Raw genomic sequence first — 23,003 nt, forward strand, 5'->3', positions numbered from 1 at the left:
TGATCCTCAGTCGAATTAAATTTGTGTAAAACATTTTAATATATTACTGCCCCTATACATGTAAATTTAATTGGCAGCTGGAAACGTCAGTTCTTTGTCAGTACGTTCCTATAATGCCCTTACACACTGACGATGTGCGTAAAATATACAATATCAAAATTACTCCAGATTAAAATGAATTTTGTAAAGTTATATCTGAGTCACAAGTGTATTCAAAATGCGTGTGTATGAAATGTACATCATGCTTTTGAACAGGTTCTTTTTGTGCCCTGCCAAATAAATGTGCTTACCCATTTCTCAAAGAGAGAGACATCTAGGGGCAAACTCAACATATCAATGTCAATACCGTGGGTGGGAGAGAGTTACGGGGAATCCCCGCCCACTGCCCGATCAATACACTGCAGTCTAATTTGTGACTCAAGAAAATCTTGCAAATATTCGGTGATGAAAAGCTACCCATTGATATGTATTGATTAAATATAAAGATCTATTGTCTGAAGTTCTCCCCGAGGAAAACTAAAACAGATTAACCAGTTCGAAATTATTTGAAATTATTTTTTATCTATTCACCCGATCTCGTTAAATAACCAGTAGTCACACAACTTGAGAAATGCCTGTCTATATCTGTCCGCCCACCTGTCTTTCAGTTTTCTCCACAATCTTTCATATCGACATCGATCGACATATACTTGTTAGGTGTATTGCTGAGAACCACGAACTTTGCAAAATAGACAAAAATGACACCACAGAAAGTTTCAGTTTCAACATTAGCAAGCTGGGTTTGTACACAAATCTCATGCCCAACTCCAACAGGACTTAGTTACAACTCCTTCATCTATCAGATCTCTAAAACGGCTCAGTGTCAGTAGAACGGTTTCTGACGTACGTTTGGCAGGAAATCGTTTTTTTCATCCCGCACTATTAGTATTCTACAAAGGACAGTTCACTTAACCTATACCAACGTTCGCGCAAACTAGCTGCTAGGCTGTATGTCGTCAAGTGCCCTATTCAGTCAGAACTAAACGTCTCGATGTGCGTTCTTTCAACGTTTGTAAACATTTTTATCCATGGGGGGCTGAGTGTCTCACATGTCCCTAAGGATCAATCATCTTATAGAAAATTAATTTATTTGTGGTTTACAAGTAATACTTGTTTATTTTGTCCAAATAATTTTTCAGTATTTTGAAGGAACCACCACCAACAGCCGACAAACCTCCTGACATACAACCGCGGTTAACACAGCGTTAACATTCGAACTTACCGGTGAGTAACCAGGTAACTGACAAACTTCTTGACACATCAAATATTCAGAAGTTTGGCACTGAACATAAACAGAAATACTTGGAACACTTAACATGTCTACAACATGCAGCAGTTTTTTTTTCTTTTCCTCCCACCACCCGGACTGGGAAGGGGGTTCCCCAAGCTACATGGTTTCTCCATTCAAAACAAATCAATTGTTATCGTCTTGGTGAGTGCTCCATGCACTTCCTGGAGATTTACATGTACGTCACCATTTAACTTTTATAATAAATGAATTTATTCATTGGCGACGACAATGACAATCCGGCCTCCTGTCAGTTTACCTCAGAGTTTTATTCTAACTGTTCATTCAAATGCTTAAATTTAAATGTAAGTAACTCTTTCGTTTTCGCAGCAATGGAAAATAAGATTCCAATGAACGTGGGGCAGTAAAAAAAACACGTACACCGAGAAGTCTGTCATGGAGAGTTGAATCACCCAATAAGCCAAGCGGGTGAGTTGGTTAGCGCTCTAGCGCAGCGTATTGACCCAGGAGCCTCTCACCATTGCTATGAGTTCAGGTCCAGCTCATACTGGCTTCCTCTCCCCTGTGCCTGTGCCCGGTTTTCACCCACAATAATGCTGGCCGCCGTCATGTATGTGAAATATTCTTGAGTACGGCGTAAAACATCAATCAAATATTTATTTATTTGACCTTCCCAGGTACGGCCGGAGAGGAAGCCAGCATGACCTGGATTTGAACCCCAATCAAATAAATAAATAAAATAAAGTAAGGGAAGCATATTCTCCACCTGTCTTTAAGTAAAGCAGAATAAACAATTCTGCATATTTGGTCGTAAATAATTCTACTTCTCCAGCAAAGACCTGTACATCATTCTTCTTCTTTCTCTCTAACCAAAAATGTTTATATTTTTTTAATAAAATGTTTGCTATTGCATGCCCAGAATACTTCTAACCCATTCATTTGATCAAAACGTCTACATCTTACATCGACGACGGAAGTCAGCCACCTGGGGGGGGGGGGGGGGGGCGGGGTATCTCATGTGCTTTGCCAATTTTATCCTACCGTAAACCTAACAAACGCTGTATAAGCGTGATATCCGTGAGTAAACCACCCTGCTCAGAAGAATCGGAGCATAACCTGGGAGGCTTTATAATAAAGTGACAAGTATGTTCAGCGCAACTTGTCATTGTAAGGTGTCTCGCTGACAACTGAGATAACAGCAATTCATACAATGTTTGCTTTGTACCATACCGGTACTCAAGAATGTTTCACGCAAATGACCGACATTTTGATTTGTGGGGATCGAGAAAGTATATACACAAATGTAAATAAGCAGCACTTAACCTTGGCGTGGTTTCAGCGACCCGAACTAAGTTCTTTTTCGTCATTTGTGCGGGTATGTCATATAATTTATGCTTCGGTATACGCCAATCATTCGGTAAGGCGTCTCAGTCAAGCAGCACTATGTGAAAGAGCGCTGGAAATCCGCCCTGCAACTAGGAGGCACATAACATGTACTTCAAGGATTCTTTCGTAGTCATATGACTGGGAAATTGTTAAGTACGACTTTAAACCCCAAGCAATCCCTCACTCACTATATGTCACCTACTGACAACCTTGAAAACAAAACGATTGAAACTGAAACAATGGGCTATTCATGACTGTCTCAATGGTTGGGGGTATCTAAATGCGCATAAATGTCAATAATGTTTTCAAACACTTTGAAGATACATCACCGCATCTCCCGATGTCATCTGTAATTGACCTTAATAGTGTTGCTTGTTTCATGATAAACGTAATTCATTGCATATCTTATTTGAAATGATACCGGTACCGTATTAAACTAAGTCTCCTGCTTTGAACTAAAGCAGGTTTACCATGTGAAACCTCCTATATATGTTTCCTATTTCTTTGGGACCTAACACAAAAATGCTGGAGCAATCAATAATAGAAGCAATTTTCCAAGATATTAATGCAAGATAAGAACAAAAGAATAGATCAGAAATATAAAGGCCATGGCAGAGATTTTACTCAAGTTAACGGACTATTACATATTTGGGAATGGATAGATATTGAGAAGTAAAAAGTATCTATTATAAAATGTAAAGTTCGCTTCAGTAAAAGGCAAGTGGACTGTCTTGTGCTCGTTATACTGGACCCCGCTCTCCATTACTGTCTTCTCGTTGTAAATACCCTTCTACGACCACTGTAAAAATTGTCCTTTTTTTCTTTCATGTTTACTTCTAAGAAAAGCGTCTTACCGTCTGATAAAACTATAGTATATACGGGATATTCCTGGCTAGCTGTGTAATCAGTATTGCAATGATAAAATGTAGTGAAAATAAGAGATAAAATAATGTACACTGGTATCTGTTAATGTTTTCTTCGATTTAATTGTCTCACCCGTTTCATTATCGGAAACATCATACCTCAGAGCCTTAAAGTTGTATGATAGGGGATGGCCTGCATTCCAACATGCTAACATGGGGGGGGGGGGGGCGGTCGAGAGCACCTACGTTTCCACCACCCAAAACAGCTGACTAATAAGTGGGAATTTCTAGAGTGTATTAGAATCAACCAAATACCAATCATACGTTTGTCATAGGTATACGTTTCGAAAATCTGCTTTCGTTTTCACACTGTCAATTCCTGGTTAGTAAACGCCGTGGGTATGAGAATATGATCGCAATATTTTCTTACTAAAAATAAATGTCCATCGCAATTCCACTGCAGAAAATATCTACTTTAAGATAGATTCCCGATCGTCTGTTGCCGGTAAAAATGAAGTACATGCTCGGTATAAGACTTGACTGTACTTATCTCTATATTTGTGATCTTTCTCCACGAATTTCATTAAAAATAAACTGAAAGAAAAATTTTACCCTCTCTATTTGGCAGCCATGGAAGTCCAAATTCAGTTGGACATGGGGCGGTCGGGAGATATACAGTCCCAGCAGCCTGTCCTGGAGTGTTGGATCATCTAGGGAGCGCAGCATTTTCTCCACTTGTAACAAATTCTGCATGAGTGAGTTTAAAACTTATCACCAGACCACTTTTGATAGAATAGCAATGTTGAATAACGAAATATATTTAATGAAAATAAAATGGAAAGCCACGAAGACAAGTTAAACATATCAACTTGTGACGTCACAAAACCGTCAACCACGGCCAAGTAAAATGTTTACTCCAACATAAACACTGCTCCAAATAACGTCTTAATTTGACATTTTTTTATTGAACTCTTCCAGTGACAAGATACAAGAGTGAAGCCAAAGCACTTCTAAGCAGTGACAAATCACTGTTCGCCCTGACTTGTCTGTATGTTGCACTGGGCTTGAAGTTAATGATAGGATTAGAACATGTTAAGAGGGCATAACTAAGACTCATTTATTTTCGCAGCTGAATGGCAGTGAAAGAAGCACGTCACTGAGTACGGGGTCGTCTTGTGTGCAGAACAAGACACAGGGATGGAGCATACATTTACGAGTACATGTATTTAATTATGTATTGCTATACTTGTTAAGATTTCTCTAACGTCTGTCGTCAGAAAATGGTAATGTATATATATTCAGATAGTAGTTAAAGTTAAACCCAACTTCAGCACCACCTCGAATCACAGCCTGTCAGAATGAATATCAGAGAACATATTGCACGTACATATCATGTAAAACAGAAATAGTATGCAATTTATTTTTTTCTGATGGTTCTCTAGGTTTTTTTATGGAAACCTAGAGAGTTACATTTTATCTACCAAAGTACAGTGGGTTGGCTCTGTTGATAAGGTACTGGATTTTTTACAGTATCCAAATAAAAGCAATAGAGCAAAGAAAAAGTTCACAATATGTTCGGTAATAATCAGGACTTCGGTAAGCAGGTTAACAACTTAAAAATACGTTTCCCGTAAGAACGTGGGACTAAAACTTCCATGAGTGAGGGTTTTGTTGTGGCGCCTCAGTTTCGTCTTAACCTTTTCATATCCAATGTTTGCCTCAAGAGTGACAATTTCCCTTAAAAAGTCAACAACATAAAAGGGAAACAATGGGATGCTTTGATAGTATTTACAGCCCAAACGGTAAAAGATAAAAAACAGTTTGTCGAAATTAATCATTTGGAATTCTTTTTTATGCATTTTTTAAACACCTGGCCAAACTGAAAATTGTGCCCTTCTTTATCCATGAATGGGGGTGTAAAACTTACAACTTGTATTATGTTATCGCACAAAGATTGACGATTTGATTACCTCGAAGAAATGATTTCTATAAAAATCTCAATCGCGTTATGACTTACGATCCCCTTCAACTTTAGACTGAAGAAATTTAACCAAAATCCTGTCAACGGGAGTTGTTTCTAATCGATTGTATAACAGTTCAAGTGCATTTAGGAGTTCGTCGTCTAAAACAAAAATCATGGAATGAATTGTTTATTCGGGAATTTCCTTGGATATAATAATGTTGCAAATCGTCCATAATTAAGGTTCTACACACATACGCCATGGATAAGGTTATTGTCATATATAACTGCACCAATAATATCCCAGTTGGGTTTGGAGGCGGGTTCTACAACTCATGTAACATTTCCAATACAAATTTACACACAGACGTTGACATAAACAATATTATAAACATGCCACTGTTAAAATTCTTATTTTCATCCAATCATCAGGAAGAGAACATTGGCAAAATTTGATTGTCACAATGTCAATCTAAAGCGACACATAGGACACGAATTTTCATATTCAAGTTACGTAATACGATTGTTGTTTTGTTGATTAAGTTGTTATTTGTTTTTTTATGAATTTGTGGACAGCATTAAAGAAAGGCGCAGTGGTACATTGCTTAAGAGAACATGTATTTCCTCTGTGGCAAACTGATTCTGGGCTATCCACAGTACCTTGGTCGTGTCGTGTCGTCTCTATGGTGATGGGAGTGTCAATAAATTCCGTCGGCTTAAAGCTTGCCACCCTCTTTTCTCGTTGGGCCGTCCGTTTGCGCTTCAGTTTAAGGTTCAGTTTATACTTGGATTCACTTTTCAACACATCTCCGGCATCAATGGCACTGGCGACATCTGGTGGGATCTCATCTTCATCTTCGTCTGTCTGTAAATATATGAATTTAATTATCCTTCCTAACCTTTGAATAATAAAATAATAACGTCGTCCATACACTGTAGCGCATTTCGCAGATTAAAAAGCAAAATGGCACAGTTTATGAACAGTAGTCTGCATTTACCGTCTCCCACGTAATAAAACTGGATAAAAATAGCTTATAGCCCTTTATGAACTACAATAGTCACAAAGGATTTTGCGTTTTCAGACATAAACACTTTCACGCAATTAAGTCAGTCACGTGTATACACTTATATTCATTATGAAAACCTGGGTAGAGACATGAGGCCCCTCATAAAGGACCCTGGTCTTACCCAAATTTTGATTGACATACCCCTGTTTCCGGTTGACTGGATGCCTGTCCCTCGCTGGACGTAATGTCGCCATGGCTGACCGTTGTTCGACCTTTAACATGGACGTTACCTGGTTTTCCACTGGATGGAGCATCTACGTCATCTTTGTTATCATATTCCTTAATAATCACTGTTTCATTACCAGATTCCGAGGCGCTGTAATACACATGCTTGTATGAACATCAACCCGTGATCTGTCACACTATGTTTGATATATGCTGGTATAAAAATCAACCTACGATCTATCATGTCTGTACGATGTCTGTACTAGATACATGCTAGTATAAACTTCAATCTGCGATCTGTCAAATTATGACTGTAGCAGATATACGCTCGTATAAACATCAACCTGCGACCTGTCACACTATGTCTTTATAAACATCAACCTGGGATCTGTCACACAATGCCTATACCACTGTGAACAGGTCCCGATCTACCTGCTATACTGGATTTTATGCTTGCCTGTTGAATCCAATTTTTCCTCAGTGTTAATGTTTATTTGGGTTTGTAAAGCAGAAATAATGCCTCGCTTGATGTTTACAATATCCACATTTTCTGAATACAAAAAATAAAATAAAACTTTTGTGCTCTAACATTTCAGTAAACTGTGTAGGACAGCATTTATGGAGAGCCAAGAAAATATTAATTTTAATTTAACAGTATTGAACTAGATAAAACGTGTTCGCTGTGAACTATATAGCCAGCCGAGATGGATAATCTTGATGTAAGAGAATAATAACCATTTTTGGTTATAGGGTAGCGTTATCACAAATTTTGAGAATATTAAAGTTAAACGAACAAGCTTAGCTATGACTAAAATTGGATAAATTTCATTTTTTCATACAAAAAGGCAACGTGTTATCTCTTTGAAAATAAGTAAATTATTGCCTACTGGTATTAAAAATATGCTAAGACAATAAAAAAGCACTAGCATTAATGAACCCCCCAAAAGACATCGTATGCAAACTCACCCAGGTCTTTCTCCATAAACCGTATACGGAGGATTTTGACAGAGGTTGCGAAGACTTACAGATTGATTGCATCCTCAGGTCTTTTTGCAAAATAAAAAATAAGTGTGTAAGCCATTTCATTTCTCTGAGTGTAAAAGGAAGTTGGCGTTGTTGTAATAATTACGTTCCTTTTTAAACAGACTTTTAACGAAAAATTCTTTCGTTAGATTGATGTTTTTACAATGTTTAAAAAATATTTCATTCCATTAATATGAAGATGGTAGTGGAAACTGGGTGGAACAAACTCAGTGAAATCGCATTCCTTGAACACGACACATCTCCTAAAACGCTGTAGTCATTTTGAGTCGGGGTGTCTTTTCCGAGTTCTTAAAAAAGTCCTTTTCTCCTTTTATATTGAATGTTGGCATATGCTTGGGTGACTCACCGGATGTTCGTCTCTTTCGCTTTTAGATCACTGAAATGAGCAGTGAAGTAGTATGCCAGCTGTGCCTCTGTTGATAGGGTTGATTCTGAAAGCACGATTAACACAAAACTGAAAAAATTCAACATACTCGTGTACAAATGCTTCTGTGATATTGTAATATTCCTTGTTTATTGAAAAACCCTTCATTTTAGTAAAAGTATAAGGCTTACTTACCCCCATTACAATCGATCTCTACCGAGCAGGACACTTCAAATTTCTGCTGGACTTCACCCCACAACCTCACCTCATTCTCATACTCGTAAGTGCTGGTATATCCTTCCTCTAAAGGAAAATGCATAAAGTACTTTTCAACTTAAAAAGATATATATTTCACAAACAGACTTCACAAAACAGACCAAACGTATTCGGTATGCAGTCTAAATAGCCTTATAGATCGTGTGTCAGTAAATCTGTTTCCATTAGACAAGGTTGTAACCAGTGACACAAAAGATGCCACTAAGAGTAGATCCGCATCCGGAATCCCACGTTATATTTTTTTCTGGAATCTTCACCGAAAAACATTTTACAAAGCAGTCAATTTCAATTAAAATTTATCCGATGTACGACTGAATACTGAGTGAAAGGATAGTCCTTAGAAATCTACACTGTCTTTTTAAAATTAAGTTTATTTAAAATGTTTTAATCTGAACATATATTGGAATCTTACAGGTAAACAACATATTAGTTTTTGTAGTTATCTTTTAACTCTACAAGAAAGCAAAGGTTTATCTGTGAGTGTGTCAGTTGTACATACCAGTGAGAGCTAAATGTACTGTGACGAGGTCTATGAGAGGTGTAGCTAGGTCAGTGCTCTGGTCCTGCCCAAACTCCACCAAAACACGGATATAGCCATTCAGGAACAGGAAGCTAGCAGATTGCTCACAGAATTCTACCAACAGTCCGCTCTACTCAACTGTAACGACCATAAAGCCATACTACGTTGATCAGCAATAGATCATGTAGCTATTTGAGTCACCATTAAATGCAACACCTATATGTAGATTCACGTTTCCAGCACTTCATATAAAAATAATTTCACACGTATGTGAAATGAATAAATATTTAGTTCTCTGGCAGCTCACCTCCATGATAGAGCTGAGTTGGTGTCGTACAAATGTTTTTGGTCGTGACTTTTACACAAAATGTTCTCAGCGGGCTAAAACTAAGCTAACAAAATAGGTTACATACCTGCTGGTGCAGAAGTGAATGACAGATTCCTATTTCCCTTCTGTGAAATTATATTACATAGAACCCGATCTTTGGTAACATTCCGGTCACTTTATATCAAGGATCCTGGAATTTTTAACTAAACAATTTTTAATTGATTTTTATGATGAAGATGTACACTTTAACAACAATATCAACGTTGTGTGTAGACGAATTAACGATAATGATTATAATTATAATTAATAACTTTGACATATTTATTCAGTAGATCATTGATATCTATTAAAATTGCAATTAACATCACTGCTTTGTTTTACCCAATTCTACTCAAGTCATGGAGCTAAGGGACGCGTAATTTGCTACTGTTCAGGTATTTACATGAACACTTAGAATAATTACCCTAACTGACGTAAACAGCAAGAGCCCATACTTCACCCGTTACGTAAGACCATTTGCGACTTATAATACCTATCATCGCTTCTCTGGTTTTTCTCCCACAGTTAAAGCTCTTGCCTTAATTTGACAGTCAACTCGAGGTAAATTCCAAATGGATTCTATTTGGTATGCGGTCAGAGAAAGTAGACTGTTGAGGTCCATGTTACGTATGGCAATAGAATACTTTGTGTATATATTTATTACACTGTTCGATCTTTTCAGCTAACAAGATGAATAACGTAAATTGTCAGTCACATACAATTTGATGGGTGTACAAGTAGTATAGTAAAGAAGAAGCATCCTTAGAAATGTTCATTGTGGACACCAATACTGGATATTCTCATTTCCTTAAGTCATTAGTGGAAAAGCCATCCAATCCGACAATATTAACGCCTAGAAATGAAAGGATGGTTGTACAAGCCTTTTTTATATACACATACCTGGGTATTTGTATGGATATATTGTAACGACAAAGAAAGATGGTAGCTATGGTTGAATTGTTTTACGTACTTAGCTGAGTGCCAGTCCCGATTGCTCCCTGGTTGATGTCATACCACTACCCAAATTTGAAAGAAGTCTGTCAAGACCTTCCTCAGTTATTGTCCGGACAACAACAGAAAAACAAAGATTCTATCCAGGGCCATACTGCTCAAGGTACAAGTCTGTAAACCTAACCAAGTAGTTCTCTCACTGATGCATTACCACTGTTCAACAGTAAACGACACTGTATTCTCGAGTTATTGTCCAGACATTGTTCACAAACTGGAAAACAAGGATTGCAGAGGTGGCCATATTGTTTTACGCACACCACTAAGACCCACTCTCAGCTATCCCACTGTTCAAACTTTGAAAGAGACCTAGCAATGCGTTTTCGAATTACTCTCGGAATATCGGTACACGACGGAGTAATAGAATAAAGGAATGACAGACAACGTAATCCCAATGTATCCCCAATGTGGTACGTACATGTATTTGAAGAATACGGATTAGCTGGCAAAAATTAGTGTGCTCAGTATAAAACAAGACTGTTGTAATAATCAGAAATACCACAGAAAAATGTAGGTACAATTATTTATATTAAATTTTATTTTTAATATCAGTTATGGAGCTCCGTAAAACAGTCGTTTTGTCTATTGGCTGGTCAAATTTTTGACATCATACATTTTAAAGATGGACAAGTATCTTTTAACACGGGTGATTCCCTGAAAAAAGGGCTAGGCTGTAAGACGACACGAACCATTAAGCTGGATGTGGCAGGTATTGCAGATTTGCATAGCCTTATAAGTTCTAAAGACGAGAAACAGCTCTATGAACAAAACCTCACGAGGTTTTGTGAGCGCGGACTCCAAATCAGTAGTTACAATCAGAATTTTGGCACAATTAAAAGTTTTTAATTGATAGCTATATATTCATCTAAATTACATAATAACGATGCTCTGCTGCAACTAAAATCATTTCCATATTTAGGTGGTATAATTGAGAGATTTGAACCAACCGTGTAAACTTAATTTGATTTGTGAACATAATTTGCGTAAACGCATTTTTATATATTACTGGGGGGGGCCTCCGTGGCTCAGTTGGTTAGCGCGCTAGCGCAGCGTAATCACCCAGGAGCCTCTCACCAATGCTTTGAGTTCAAGTCCAGCTAATGCTGGTTTCCTCTCCGGCCGTAAGTGGGAAGGTCTGCCAGCAGCCTGCGGATGGACGTGGGTTTCCTACGGGCCGTGCCCGGTTTCCTCCCACCGTAATACTGGCCGCCATCGAATAGGTGAAATATTCTTGAGTAGGGCATAAAACACAAATCAAATAAATCAAATAAATAAATATATTCAGCTGCCTGTAAAATCACCAATATTGCCTTTAGTCACTGGCACGTGAGAATACAAGATTTACACATGGATGTCTTGAAAGTCTATATTCCAGAATGTGAAGGTAGAACACATTTTCTATTTCATAATGTGAAACTACATAAGCTCGGTTATGACGGCGTAGGAGGATGGCAAAGTTTAATATGTTTTGAGAGAGGGTAACACCAGTTATCTAAACTGCTATCGAATTTAATCTGAGCCATTTTATGAGATTGGTATATTTGACATTATTAGCACATATTAGTAAACTATAACCTTCATAAATTAATTTTATTTCATCTCTTGTAGTATATAATCTCACGGTGGTATGGGTTTAAAACTAGATGTTCGAAAGTTTGTTATAGAAGACAGCGTAGTATATTCCCTAAGACAGTCGCGTAGGCCATGTTTACGCGTGGAGCTCCTTCTAATCGCGTGTTGGTGCACCTATTATAAAACATATTACTCTCCACACCTATTGTCCACTATGCCACTTGTTCTTGAATAGTCATGACGTCACCCGAAACAAATTGTTCTTGGTGTTAAAACAAGGCTAATGGAGTTTAATATCATCAATTAGAAAAAGTATTCTAACTGCATTTTCCTTGCATTATAATGAACGTAAAACATATCGGTGTGTAGACCTTGTGGTATTACGTGTCACCAACGGAAGGCAATTTTGGTAGTGAGTATCACTGATGTTATAGACAGCTGAATAAGGGTTGACTGGCAAAAGCAGAAATAAGCCACAGAAAGGAAATTTAGGCGATCTGACGAAGTTTCAGCGTAACACAACCGCAGAATGAAAACCTGAGAACAATGTGAGATATCATGTGGTAATCTGGCTTACAGCTAAAGTACATGTCCTGAAACGATTACAAGTATTGAGTGCATGTCGTAGAATTATTTCATTTCGAATCATGTTCTACGGCAGTCTAGGCCATGTTCATTGAGAGTGACCTCCCTTATTTATCGTGTTCGATTTTCGAAATGGTCTAAACCCCTGTTTGCTTACTTTAGCTCCTTTGACCCTTTTTCCTGACGAACACATAGTACCGTGTAATTAATTAAGTTATGCAAATCCGCAGTAATAAAACTCAAACTTAACGCAAACCAAAACGTTTTTGCTAGAGTAACGAGAACACGTAAATCTTACTGAGTGCATGGAGCATGGGCGTATATTTACATAGAGCCTAACTTTCCAGCCTTTGACTGGCTGGTTTACAGATAAAAAAAATGATCCCTTTTCGTCGCTGTGGAATTCAGTTATTTATCTGAGCGTTGTTTAACGCCATACTCATTCATAGCATTCATTAGGCACACATATATACATCATGTCCATTACAAACCCAACGTGAAACTCATTAGAAGTCCATACACTCAATAAACACTATCGAAGTATGGTATCAAATGACTGAGTGGAATGGCGGCAGGGTGTGTAGACTTGGTTTAGCAACTCGGACGAAATCATGTAAACAAAAGCAGCCAACAGTTTTCAACGGTTGCTGGAAGACCTTCCCACGTACCAGCTGAATATAGGCGACTGGCTAAAAGAAATAGACTATAACCTAAGTGATGCTTCAATGGACAAAAATATCAGTCGGTCAATCGGAGCAAGCCAAATTATTCTCCACAGTGAAATATTATGAAATAGTATTTGTTAAATACGTGGTGATGAAATTTCCAAGGTAACAACATATATCTTCAATTGAAACTATATATCACCTACCAACAACCTTGAAAACAAAACAATTGAAACTGAAACAATGGGCTATTCATAACTGTTTCAATGGTTGGGGATATCTGAATGTGCATAAATATCAATAAAGTTTTTAAACACATTGAATATACATCACCGCATCTCCCGATGCCATCTGTAAATGACCTTAATAGTGTTGCTTGTTTCATGATATAAGCGTAATTCATTACATGTCTTATCTAATATGATACCGGTACCATATTAGTTTTCTGCTTTGAACTAAAGCAGGTTTACCTTGTGAAACTGCCTATATACGTTTCCTATTTCTTTGGCACCTAACACGAAAATGATAGAACAATCAATATTTGAAGCAATTTACCAAGATATTAATGTAAGATGCAAGATAAGAACAAAACAATAGATCAGAAATATAAAAGCCATGGCAGAGATTTTATTGAAGGTATTTGACTATTACATATTTGGGAATGGATAGATATTGAGAAGTAAAAAGTATCTATGATCAAATGTAAAGTTCGCTTCAGTAAAAGGCAAGTGGACTGTCTTGTCCTCGTTATATTGGACCCCACTCTACATTACTGTATCCTCGATTTGAATACCCTTCCACAACGACTCTAAAAGTTTTACTTATAAGTAATTGCTACATTTTAATCCTGTTATCAATGTATATATATACAATTATATACTCGTAAATTTATGCTCCACCCCTGTGTCTTGTTCTTCACTCAAGACGTACTCCGTGACGTGCTTCTTCCACTGCCATTCGGCTGCGAAAATAAAGTAGTCTTAGTTATGCAATCTTAATACATTCTATTCCTAGCAATAACTTCAAGCCCAGTTCAAGACACAGACAAGACAGGGCGAACAGTGATTTGTCACTACTCAGAAGTGCTTTGGCTTCACTCTTGTATCTTGTCACTGGAGGAGTTCAATAAAAAAATTGTCAAATTAAGACGTTATTTGGAACACTGTTTATCTTGGAGTAAACATTTTACTTGTCCGTGGTTGACGGTTTCGTGACGTCACAATTTGATATGTTTAACTTGTCTTCGAGGCTGGTCTTAGTGCCTATTAAAAAGATATTAATTTTGCATTTTATTTTCATTAAATATATATTTAAAAATATATATTTTCAACATTGATAGCCTATCAAAAGTGGTCTGGTGATAAGTTTTAAACTCACTCATGCAGAATTTCTTACAGTTGGCGTCTATTTGGGACAGGCGGAGAAAATGCTTCGCTCTCTAGATGATCCAACACTCCAGGACAGGCTGCTGGGACTGTATATCTCCCTACTGCCCCATGTCCAACTGAATTTGGACTTCCATGGCTGCCAAAGAGAGCGGGTATAATTTTTCTTTCAGTTTATTTTTAATGAAATTCGTGGAGAAAAATCACAAATATAGAGATAAGTACAGTCAAGTCTTAGACCGAGCACGTACTTTACTTTTACCGGTAACAGACGATCGAGAATCTATCTTGAAGTAAATATTTTCTGCAGTGCAATTGCGATGGACATTTATTTTTAGTAAGAAAGTATTGCGATCATATTCTCCTACCCAAGGTGTAGTATATAAGACAAGCATTTACTAACCATGAACTTATAGAGTGAAAACGAAAGCAGATTTTCGAAACGTATACCTATGACAAACGTATGATTGGTATTTGGTTGATTCTAATACACTCCAGAAATTCCCACTTATCAGACAGCTCTTTTAGCTGGTGACAATTTAGGCGCTGTCGACCTCCCACGTCGGGATTTAGCATGTAGGAATGCAGGCCATCCCCTATCATACAACTTTAAGGCTCTGAGGTATTATGTTTCCGATAATGAAACAGGTCAGACAATTAAATCAAAGAAAACATTTACATACAGCAGTCTACATTATTTTATCTCTTATTTTCACTACATTTTATCATTGCAATACTGATTACACAGCTAGCCAGGAATATCCCGTATATACTATAGTGTTATCAGACGCTAAAACGCTTTTCTTGGAATTAAACATAAAACAAAAAAAGGACAATTTCTCTCTTGTAAAATCACAATTTCCATACCGGCCAAATTTTGATACGTATCTTGGTACGACGCTGGTACCAGAATTCGATGCTGACGCTGTTTGGATCATGACCATGTGACAGTGAGACACAGGGCAAACTGCAGCTGGAAAACACCCGCAATTCCGCCTTCAGATAGTAGTTAAAGTTAAACCCCACTTCAGCACCACCTCGAATCACGGCCTGTCAGAATGAATATCACAGAATATATTGCACGTACATATCATGTAACACAGAAATAGTATGCAATTTATTTTTACTGAGAACAGAACGGGAAATATATATCAGAAATGGTTACATATATGCAGATCAAGACATGGGTGTATTTAGTGACAATATGTATCTCTATTATATATAATGTGTTACAGATTCGGTTTATTTATTCCTCACTGGAAACGTTTGAATGTTTATTTTAGCATACAGTGGAATTGCAAATATGAATAATTAGGGATTGAAGAGTCTACCAACTTACCAGATGGCACTTCATGCTATAAAATATTTATACACTATAAATATTTGTCTAACAAAATCCGTTATACAGCAATAGAAAACTGATAGGAGACATGTATTACCAGACTGATGGAGGCCTCTCCTGTTGCACGAACTGTGGCCCTCGGGATAAGCTGAAGGCACGTGGCTGACGCTTGGCATGAAGTGAAACTTTGATCCAAATTGAGGCTGGGACTGATCTTTACATCAATATTTATTGACGTGATGAGAAGTGGAATTCTAAGCAGGCGTATAGTAAGAGGTTTGGGATTCCACACTCGCCGAATTACAGATTGTGGCTGCGCATGAAATTGTGAAGATAAGAACGTTTTCCCTCCTACATTTACATAAACGTTTGCAGAAATTCCCGAGTTGTTGTTAAGAAAGTACGCGTAAATTGTACCGATTTTAAAAGTTTTCGAAAAGACCTTGCCCTTAGCTACCACTCTGGCAAACAACTTGGCCCTCGAGGATCTGGTGTCACAGCCAACGAAGAATCCGCCATAGAGATCAGCGTTGGCCTTTGATCCTCCCACACGGAAGTGAGCGAGACAGTGGCGGCGTCTATCGTAGGTTTTCAAGTCAGACTGGAAAGTGCTTGCGGACTGTATATCACTGTATCTTCCACCATGATCGCTCCAAACAGAACACGCGGAATGCTCAAGACTTCGCTTTTGCATTCTACCGGTGTGATTTGTCTCAAATGGATAAGAAAGCATGTCTCTCATACGAAGTTGTACTAAAATTTCGTCAATATCTGTTTTTAATTTTTTTTTTAAGTATGGTATAGCTGTGTCCAAAACACACCCCAGACTGTCCGTTTGTGTAATCAAATGAACCAAAGCCCTGTCAAAGTCGTTCAGTTGGACGAGAGGCCATTGGGAGAGATTGTCCTCGGATTTTTGATTAGCCATGATGTCCATTAGCAGATGTATCACTTCTTCTACAACTTCACAATCTGCTGATTCGAGAATCTGAATGAAGAGGTCAACTGTATCCGGTTTATTAATGAAACCCCTTGCCGCATGCACCACGGCTATCCTCAGACTTCCTCTCGCCTCACAGACGGAACCAATCTCCAAGACTCTTGAGAGTAACTTCTCGTCCTCCATATTTCCGGCAGCCTCCAGAGCGTCGATGTGGTCGGTGTCTTCTGGACAGTTTCCTTCTTTAATGTCATCTAGCTGTGTCAGTAAAATTCCTCTGAGGATCGACTTGACAGAGTCTGATACCGAGTCCTGTCCTGCCAACATCCCCATAACCAGCAGCAAGGAACGAGCTTTCTCTGAGCCTGCGGAGTCTGCCTCGTACAAATCAATCAGAAGTTTGATAAAGTCGTCCGAGGGATTTGTCATAGTGGACACCGTGTCAATCACACTGGACATCTGCTCATCGGTAAGTTGACTGTCAGCAGATAACAGGTACTGAAAAACCTACAACATGAATAACTGGTGTAAAATCTACCTTTTGCCTGCTTTATGATTTATGTCGATATTAACATTATTTTGAAGATATATAGACAGTATCCACATGCGGTATACCAGTCTCTATTCGAAGAGCTTTGACATGTCCATTATTTAATAATTAAGTGTAAGTATTATGAATAAATCAACGAACTTTGATATATCAACAATTATATTATTAAGTGTAAGTATTATGAGTAAAAAAAAATCTACTTGAACACTTTGAACTTGAACAGTATCAGACAGTATCTTGAACAGTTTATCAAACCTCTTCAGCAAGGACACCTCCTCCTTGTGCGTACAGAGACAACATTGATTGACAGATGTCCCATGTCACGTGACACTGAGCCAGCATCTGAAAATATGATGGGGAAGCTTAGAGTTACATTTATTCTACCAAAGTACAGTGGGTTGGCTCCGTTGATTACGTGTTGGAATTTTTACTGTATCCAAATAAAAGTAACAGAGCAAAGAGAAAGTTCACGATATGTTCGGTAATAATCAGGACTTCGCTAAGCAGGTTAACAACTTAAAAATACTCACGCCGTAAGAACGTGGGACTAAAATGTCCATAAGTGGGGGTTTGTTGTGGCGCCTCAGTTTTGTCGTAACCTTTTCATATCCAATGTTTGCCTCAAGAACGACAATTTCCTTTAAAAAGTCAACTACGTAAAAAAGGAAACAATGGGATGCTTTGATAGTATTTACAGCCCAAACGGTAAAAGATAAAAAACAGTTTGTCGAAATTAATCCTTTTAAACACTTTTTTATGCATTATTTTAACACCTGGCCAAACTGAAAGTTGCGCCCTTCTTTATTCATGAATTTAGTTGTAAAACTTACAACTTGTATTATGTTATCGCACAAAGATTGACGATTTGATTACCTCGAAGAAATGATTTCTATAAAAATCTCTTAAAATATTTATCAATCGCGTTATGACTTACGATCCCCTTCAACTTTAGACTGAAGAAATTTAACCAAAATCCTGTCAACGGGAGTTGTTTCTAATCGATTGTATAACAGTTCAAGTCGATTGAGAAGTTCGTCTTCTGAAACAAAAATCATGGAATGAATTGTTTATTCGGGAATTTTCGTGGATATGATAAGGTTGCAAATCGTCGATAAACAAGGTTCTACGCACATACGCCATGGATAAGGTTATTGTCATATATAACTGCACCAATAATATCCCATTTGGGTTTGGTGGCGGGTTCTCATGTAACATTTCCAATACAAAGTTACACACAGACGTTGACATAAACAATATTATAAACATGCCAGTGTTAAAATTCTTGTTTTCATCCAATCATCAGGAAGAGAACATTGGCAAAATTTGATTGTCACAATGTCAATCTAAGGCGACACATAGGATACGAATTTTCATATTCAAGTTACGTAATACGATTGTTGTTTTGTTGATAGAGTCCTCCGTGGGAAACTTATTCTGGGCTATCCACTGTACCTTGGTCGTGTCGTGTCGTCTCTATGGTGATGGGGGTGTCAATAAATTCCGTCGGCTTAAAGCTTGCCACCCTCTTAGCTCGTTGGGCCGTCCGTTTGCGCTTCAGTTTAAGGTTCAGTTTATACTTGGATTCACTTTTCAACACATCTCCGGCATCAATGGCACTGGCGACATCTGGTGGGATCTCATCTTCATCTTCGTCTTCCTGTAAATATGTAAACTTAATTACTCTTTATAACCTTTGAATAATAAAATAATAACAGGCGTCCATACACTGTAGCGCATTTCGCAGATTAAAAAGCAAAATGGCACAGTTTATGAACAGTAGTCTGCATTTACCGTCTCCCACGTAATAAAACTGGATAAAAATAGCTTATAACCCTTTATGAACTTTAATAGTCATAAAGGATTTTGCGTTTTCAGACATAAACACTTTCACGCAATTAAGTCAGTCACGTGTATACACTTATATTCCTTATGAAAACCTGGGTAGAGACATGGGACATGAAGAACCCTGACCTTACCCAAACTTTGATTGACCTACCCCTGTTTCCGGTTGACTGGATGCCTGTCCCTCGCTGGACGTAATGTCGCCACGGCTGACCGTTGTTCGACCTTTAACATGGACATTACCTGGTCTTCCACTGAATGGAGCATCTACGTCATCTTTGTTATCATATTCCTTAATAATCACTGTTTCATTACCAGATCCCGAGGCGCTGTAATACACATGACAACTTCTTTAAATGTTCTTTTAGGCACGAGGCATGTTGATTAACATTCTGTATGTACAGATATCGTTAATGTTGTTTAGAATGTGTTGAGATATGCCACAGTAGATTAATCTGTTATGTGTGACACTAGTCCAGCACCGGAGGAGCTGTAAATTAATTATTTTATCAGTGACGCGTAGCTCTAAGTATCTACCTGCAATATGTCACACTGTGTCTGTACCCGTTACATACCATAATAAAGACCAAGCATGTCGCACTAAATATGGACCATTGGCATTAAAAACATCAACCTCCGATATGTCACATTAAGTTTTTATCAGTGATGTTCCATGTAAACATCAACCTGCGATCTATCACAGAATGTCTGTACTAGATACTTGCTGGTATAAACATCAATCTGCGATCTGTCACATTATGTCTGTAGCAGATATATGCTCAACATCAACCTGCGACCTGTCACACTATGTCTGTATAAACATCAACCTGGGATCTGTCACATAATGCCTATACCACTGTGAACATCTTGGTCACGATCTACTTACCTATACCGGATTTTATGCTTGCCTGTTGAATCCACTTCTTCCTCAGTGTTTGTGTTTATTTGGGTTTGTAAAGCAGAAATAATGCCTCGCTTGATGTTTACAATATCCACATTTTCTGAATACAAAAAATAAAACAAAATTTATATGCTCTAACATTTCTGTAGGACTGTAGGACAGCATTTATGGAGAGTCAAGATAAAATTCATTTTAATTTAAGAGTGTTGAACTAGATAAAACGTGTTCGCTGTAAATCATATAGCCAGCCGAGATGGATAATTTTGATGTAAGAGAATAATAACCATTTTTGGTTATAGGGTAGCATTATCACAAATTTTGAGAATATTAAAGTAAAACGAACAAGCTTAGCTATGATTAAAATTGGCTAAAATTCATTTTTTCATACAAAAAGGCAACGTGTTATCTCTTTGAAAATAAGTAAATTATTGCATACTGGTATTAAAAATATACTGAGCAGTAAAAAAGCACTAGCATTATTGAAACCCCCAAAAGACATCGTATGCAAACTCACCCAGGTCTTTCTCCATAAACCGTATACGGAGGATTTTGCCAGAGGCTGTCTGTGTGAAGACAATAGGTAAGTTGAACAGTCCATCGTCACGGACGACACGCGAACCACCACGTGTACCGGAGTCCTCCTCACTATCCTCGTCTGGAGAATTGTCAAGCGCGCATCTCGAGTCCTGTTAGAAATAGCTATTTTTAAAATCGCTGTAAGCTACTGCGAAACACGATGTACAGTGTATATGTATGCACAAATACATCGACGAATGAGGATTATTGATGATATGTATAGCACAAGAAGAACGAATCGGAATTGTATGATTTTATGTGCTGTTAAGTGAAGAATCGCCATCAAAAAAACTATTCAAATATATGTACATACCTGCGAAGACTTACAAAGCTTGAGGGCATCCTCAGGTCTGTTTGCAAAATAAAAAATAAGCGTGTAAGCCATTTCATCTCTATGAGTGTAAGAGGGAGTTGGCGTTATTGTAATAATTACGTTCCTTTTTAAACAAACCTTTAACGAAAAATTCTTTCGTTTGATTGATGTTTTTACAATGTTTAAAAAAATATTTCATTGCATTAATATGAAGATGGTAGTTTCGATCGGCGAAGGAAACCGGGTGGAACAAACTCAGTAAAATCGCAGTCATGAACATGACAGATCTCCTGAAGCAATGTGGTTATTTTGAGTCGGGGTGTCTCCTCCGAGTTCTTAAAAACTCCTTGACATCTTTCAGATTGAATATTGGCATATCCTTGGATGACTCACCGGACGCTCGTCTCTTTCACTTTTAGATCACTGAAATGAGCAGTGAAGTCGTATGCCAGCTGTGCCTTTGTTGATAGGGCTGATTCTGAAAGCACGAGCAACACAAAACTGAAAAAATTCAACATACTCGCACACAAATGCTTCTGTGATATTGTAATATTCCTTGTTTATAGAAAAGCCCTTCATTTTACTAAAACGTATAAGGCTTACTTACCCCCATTACAATCGATCTCTACCGAGCAGGACACTTCAAATTTCTGCTGGACTTCACCCCACAACCTCAACTCATTCTTATACTCATAAGTGCTGGTATGTCCTTCCTTTAAAGGAAAATGCCTGAGTTAATTTCGAACTCAAAAAGACGGAATTGGTCTATGGTCAAACTTAGGAATATTGAGATAGTTCATCAGGTGTACTTAGTGTTAAGTAGCCCTTAGTTTTATATTTCTATAACATACGTTGTCAAGGTAGTCAAGGGCTTACTTAGCCAAGTGTACTACATGAAACTGGCCCCTGGTGACGTCTAAACGGAATTCATTGCCGGTCTGTGACCAATGCAAAAACACAGATATGGATCAAAATACGTGTTAGCACTATGAAAGTTATCTGTTGTCTCTGATAAAGGAATAGACCTCGAGAAAATATTTGTTTAGATTTTTGTGACGTGAATTAAAGAAGTCCACACATTTGAATTTTAAGGCGGGTTTTATGGACCATACTATCAGAGTTCAGGAACTCTGAACTTACAGGAAGTTTTTCCAACTCTAATCACGACATTGAATGTTGTAATAACTCTTTTTACCCATGCGACACTGAAAGTTGTAATAACTCTTTTTACCCATGAGTAAACGAATTTCAGTTGTGTAATTGGTGAAACTTAGTTCATATTTTAGCGTCGTTTATCTTAAGATAACATGATTAAGAGATACATGGTCACGGCATCGAAATATATACATACGTGACATATCAACTGCGCAGAGCTGTAGGAAAATAGCAAGCCACAGATCAGCAGGTCCCACCACCGCCACATTGTCTTTGCCCCAACGGTCAGGACTGGGTCTTAGGGGTAACATCACTCCTATTTATACGGTTACATTTTATCTTCCTGTACACGTCTCAACCAATCAAATCCAAACAAAAACGCGCGCGTAAATGAATTTCACGAAACAGACCTAAACGTATTTGGTATGCAGTTAAATAGCCTTATAGATCGTGTGTCAATAAATGTGTTTCCATCCGACAAGGTTGTAACGAGTGGCACAAAAGATGCCACTAAGAGTAGATCCGCATCCGCAATCCCACGTTATATTTTTTTCTGCAATGTTCACTGAAAAACATTTGACAAAGCTGTGAATTTTAATTAAAATTTATCCCAAGCACGATTTTATACTGAGTGAAAGGAAAGTCCTTGGAAATCTACACTCTCTGTTTTCATCGAACTTACTGAAGAATGACCGATCTTGAATAATAGTCTGGTAACTTTACATCAAGAATAATGGAATTTCCAATTAAACAATTTATAATTAATTTCATGTTGTAGATGTACACTTTAACAACAATATCATAGTTGTGTGTAGACGAATTAACGATAGTTATTATAATTAATAATTTTGGCATATTTATTTAGTAGA

General features: G+C 37.7%; 1 protein-coding gene across 1 annotated transcript in view; it reads right to left on the reverse strand.

The window, feature by feature from the left end:
* Positions 1-21,008, reverse strand: part of LOC135467462 (uncharacterized) — a 31,681-nt gene extending 10,673 nt beyond the window's left edge. The window contains exons 1-7 of the mRNA XM_064745236.1: positions 20,994-21,008; positions 20,605-20,776; positions 20,076-20,190; positions 19,344-19,518; positions 18,800-19,004; positions 18,282-18,386; positions 17,878-17,999 (exon numbers count right to left, since the gene is read on the reverse strand). Coding sequence (XP_064601306.1) covers positions 17,878-17,999; positions 18,282-18,386; positions 18,800-19,004; positions 19,344-19,518; positions 20,076-20,190; positions 20,605-20,776; positions 20,994-21,008 — 909 coding nt within the window. The remainder of the gene's footprint in view (positions 1-17,877; positions 18,000-18,281; positions 18,387-18,799; positions 19,005-19,343; positions 19,519-20,075; positions 20,191-20,604; positions 20,777-20,993) is intronic.
* Positions 21,009-23,003: the final 1,995 nt, after the last annotated feature.

Source organism: Liolophura sinensis, chromosome 6 (genome assembly GCF_032854445.1).
Source record: "Liolophura sinensis isolate JHLJ2023 chromosome 6, CUHK_Ljap_v2, whole genome shotgun sequence".
In the NCBI taxonomy this organism is placed as follows: Eukaryota; Metazoa; Mollusca; class Polyplacophora; order Chitonida; family Chitonidae; genus Liolophura; species Liolophura sinensis.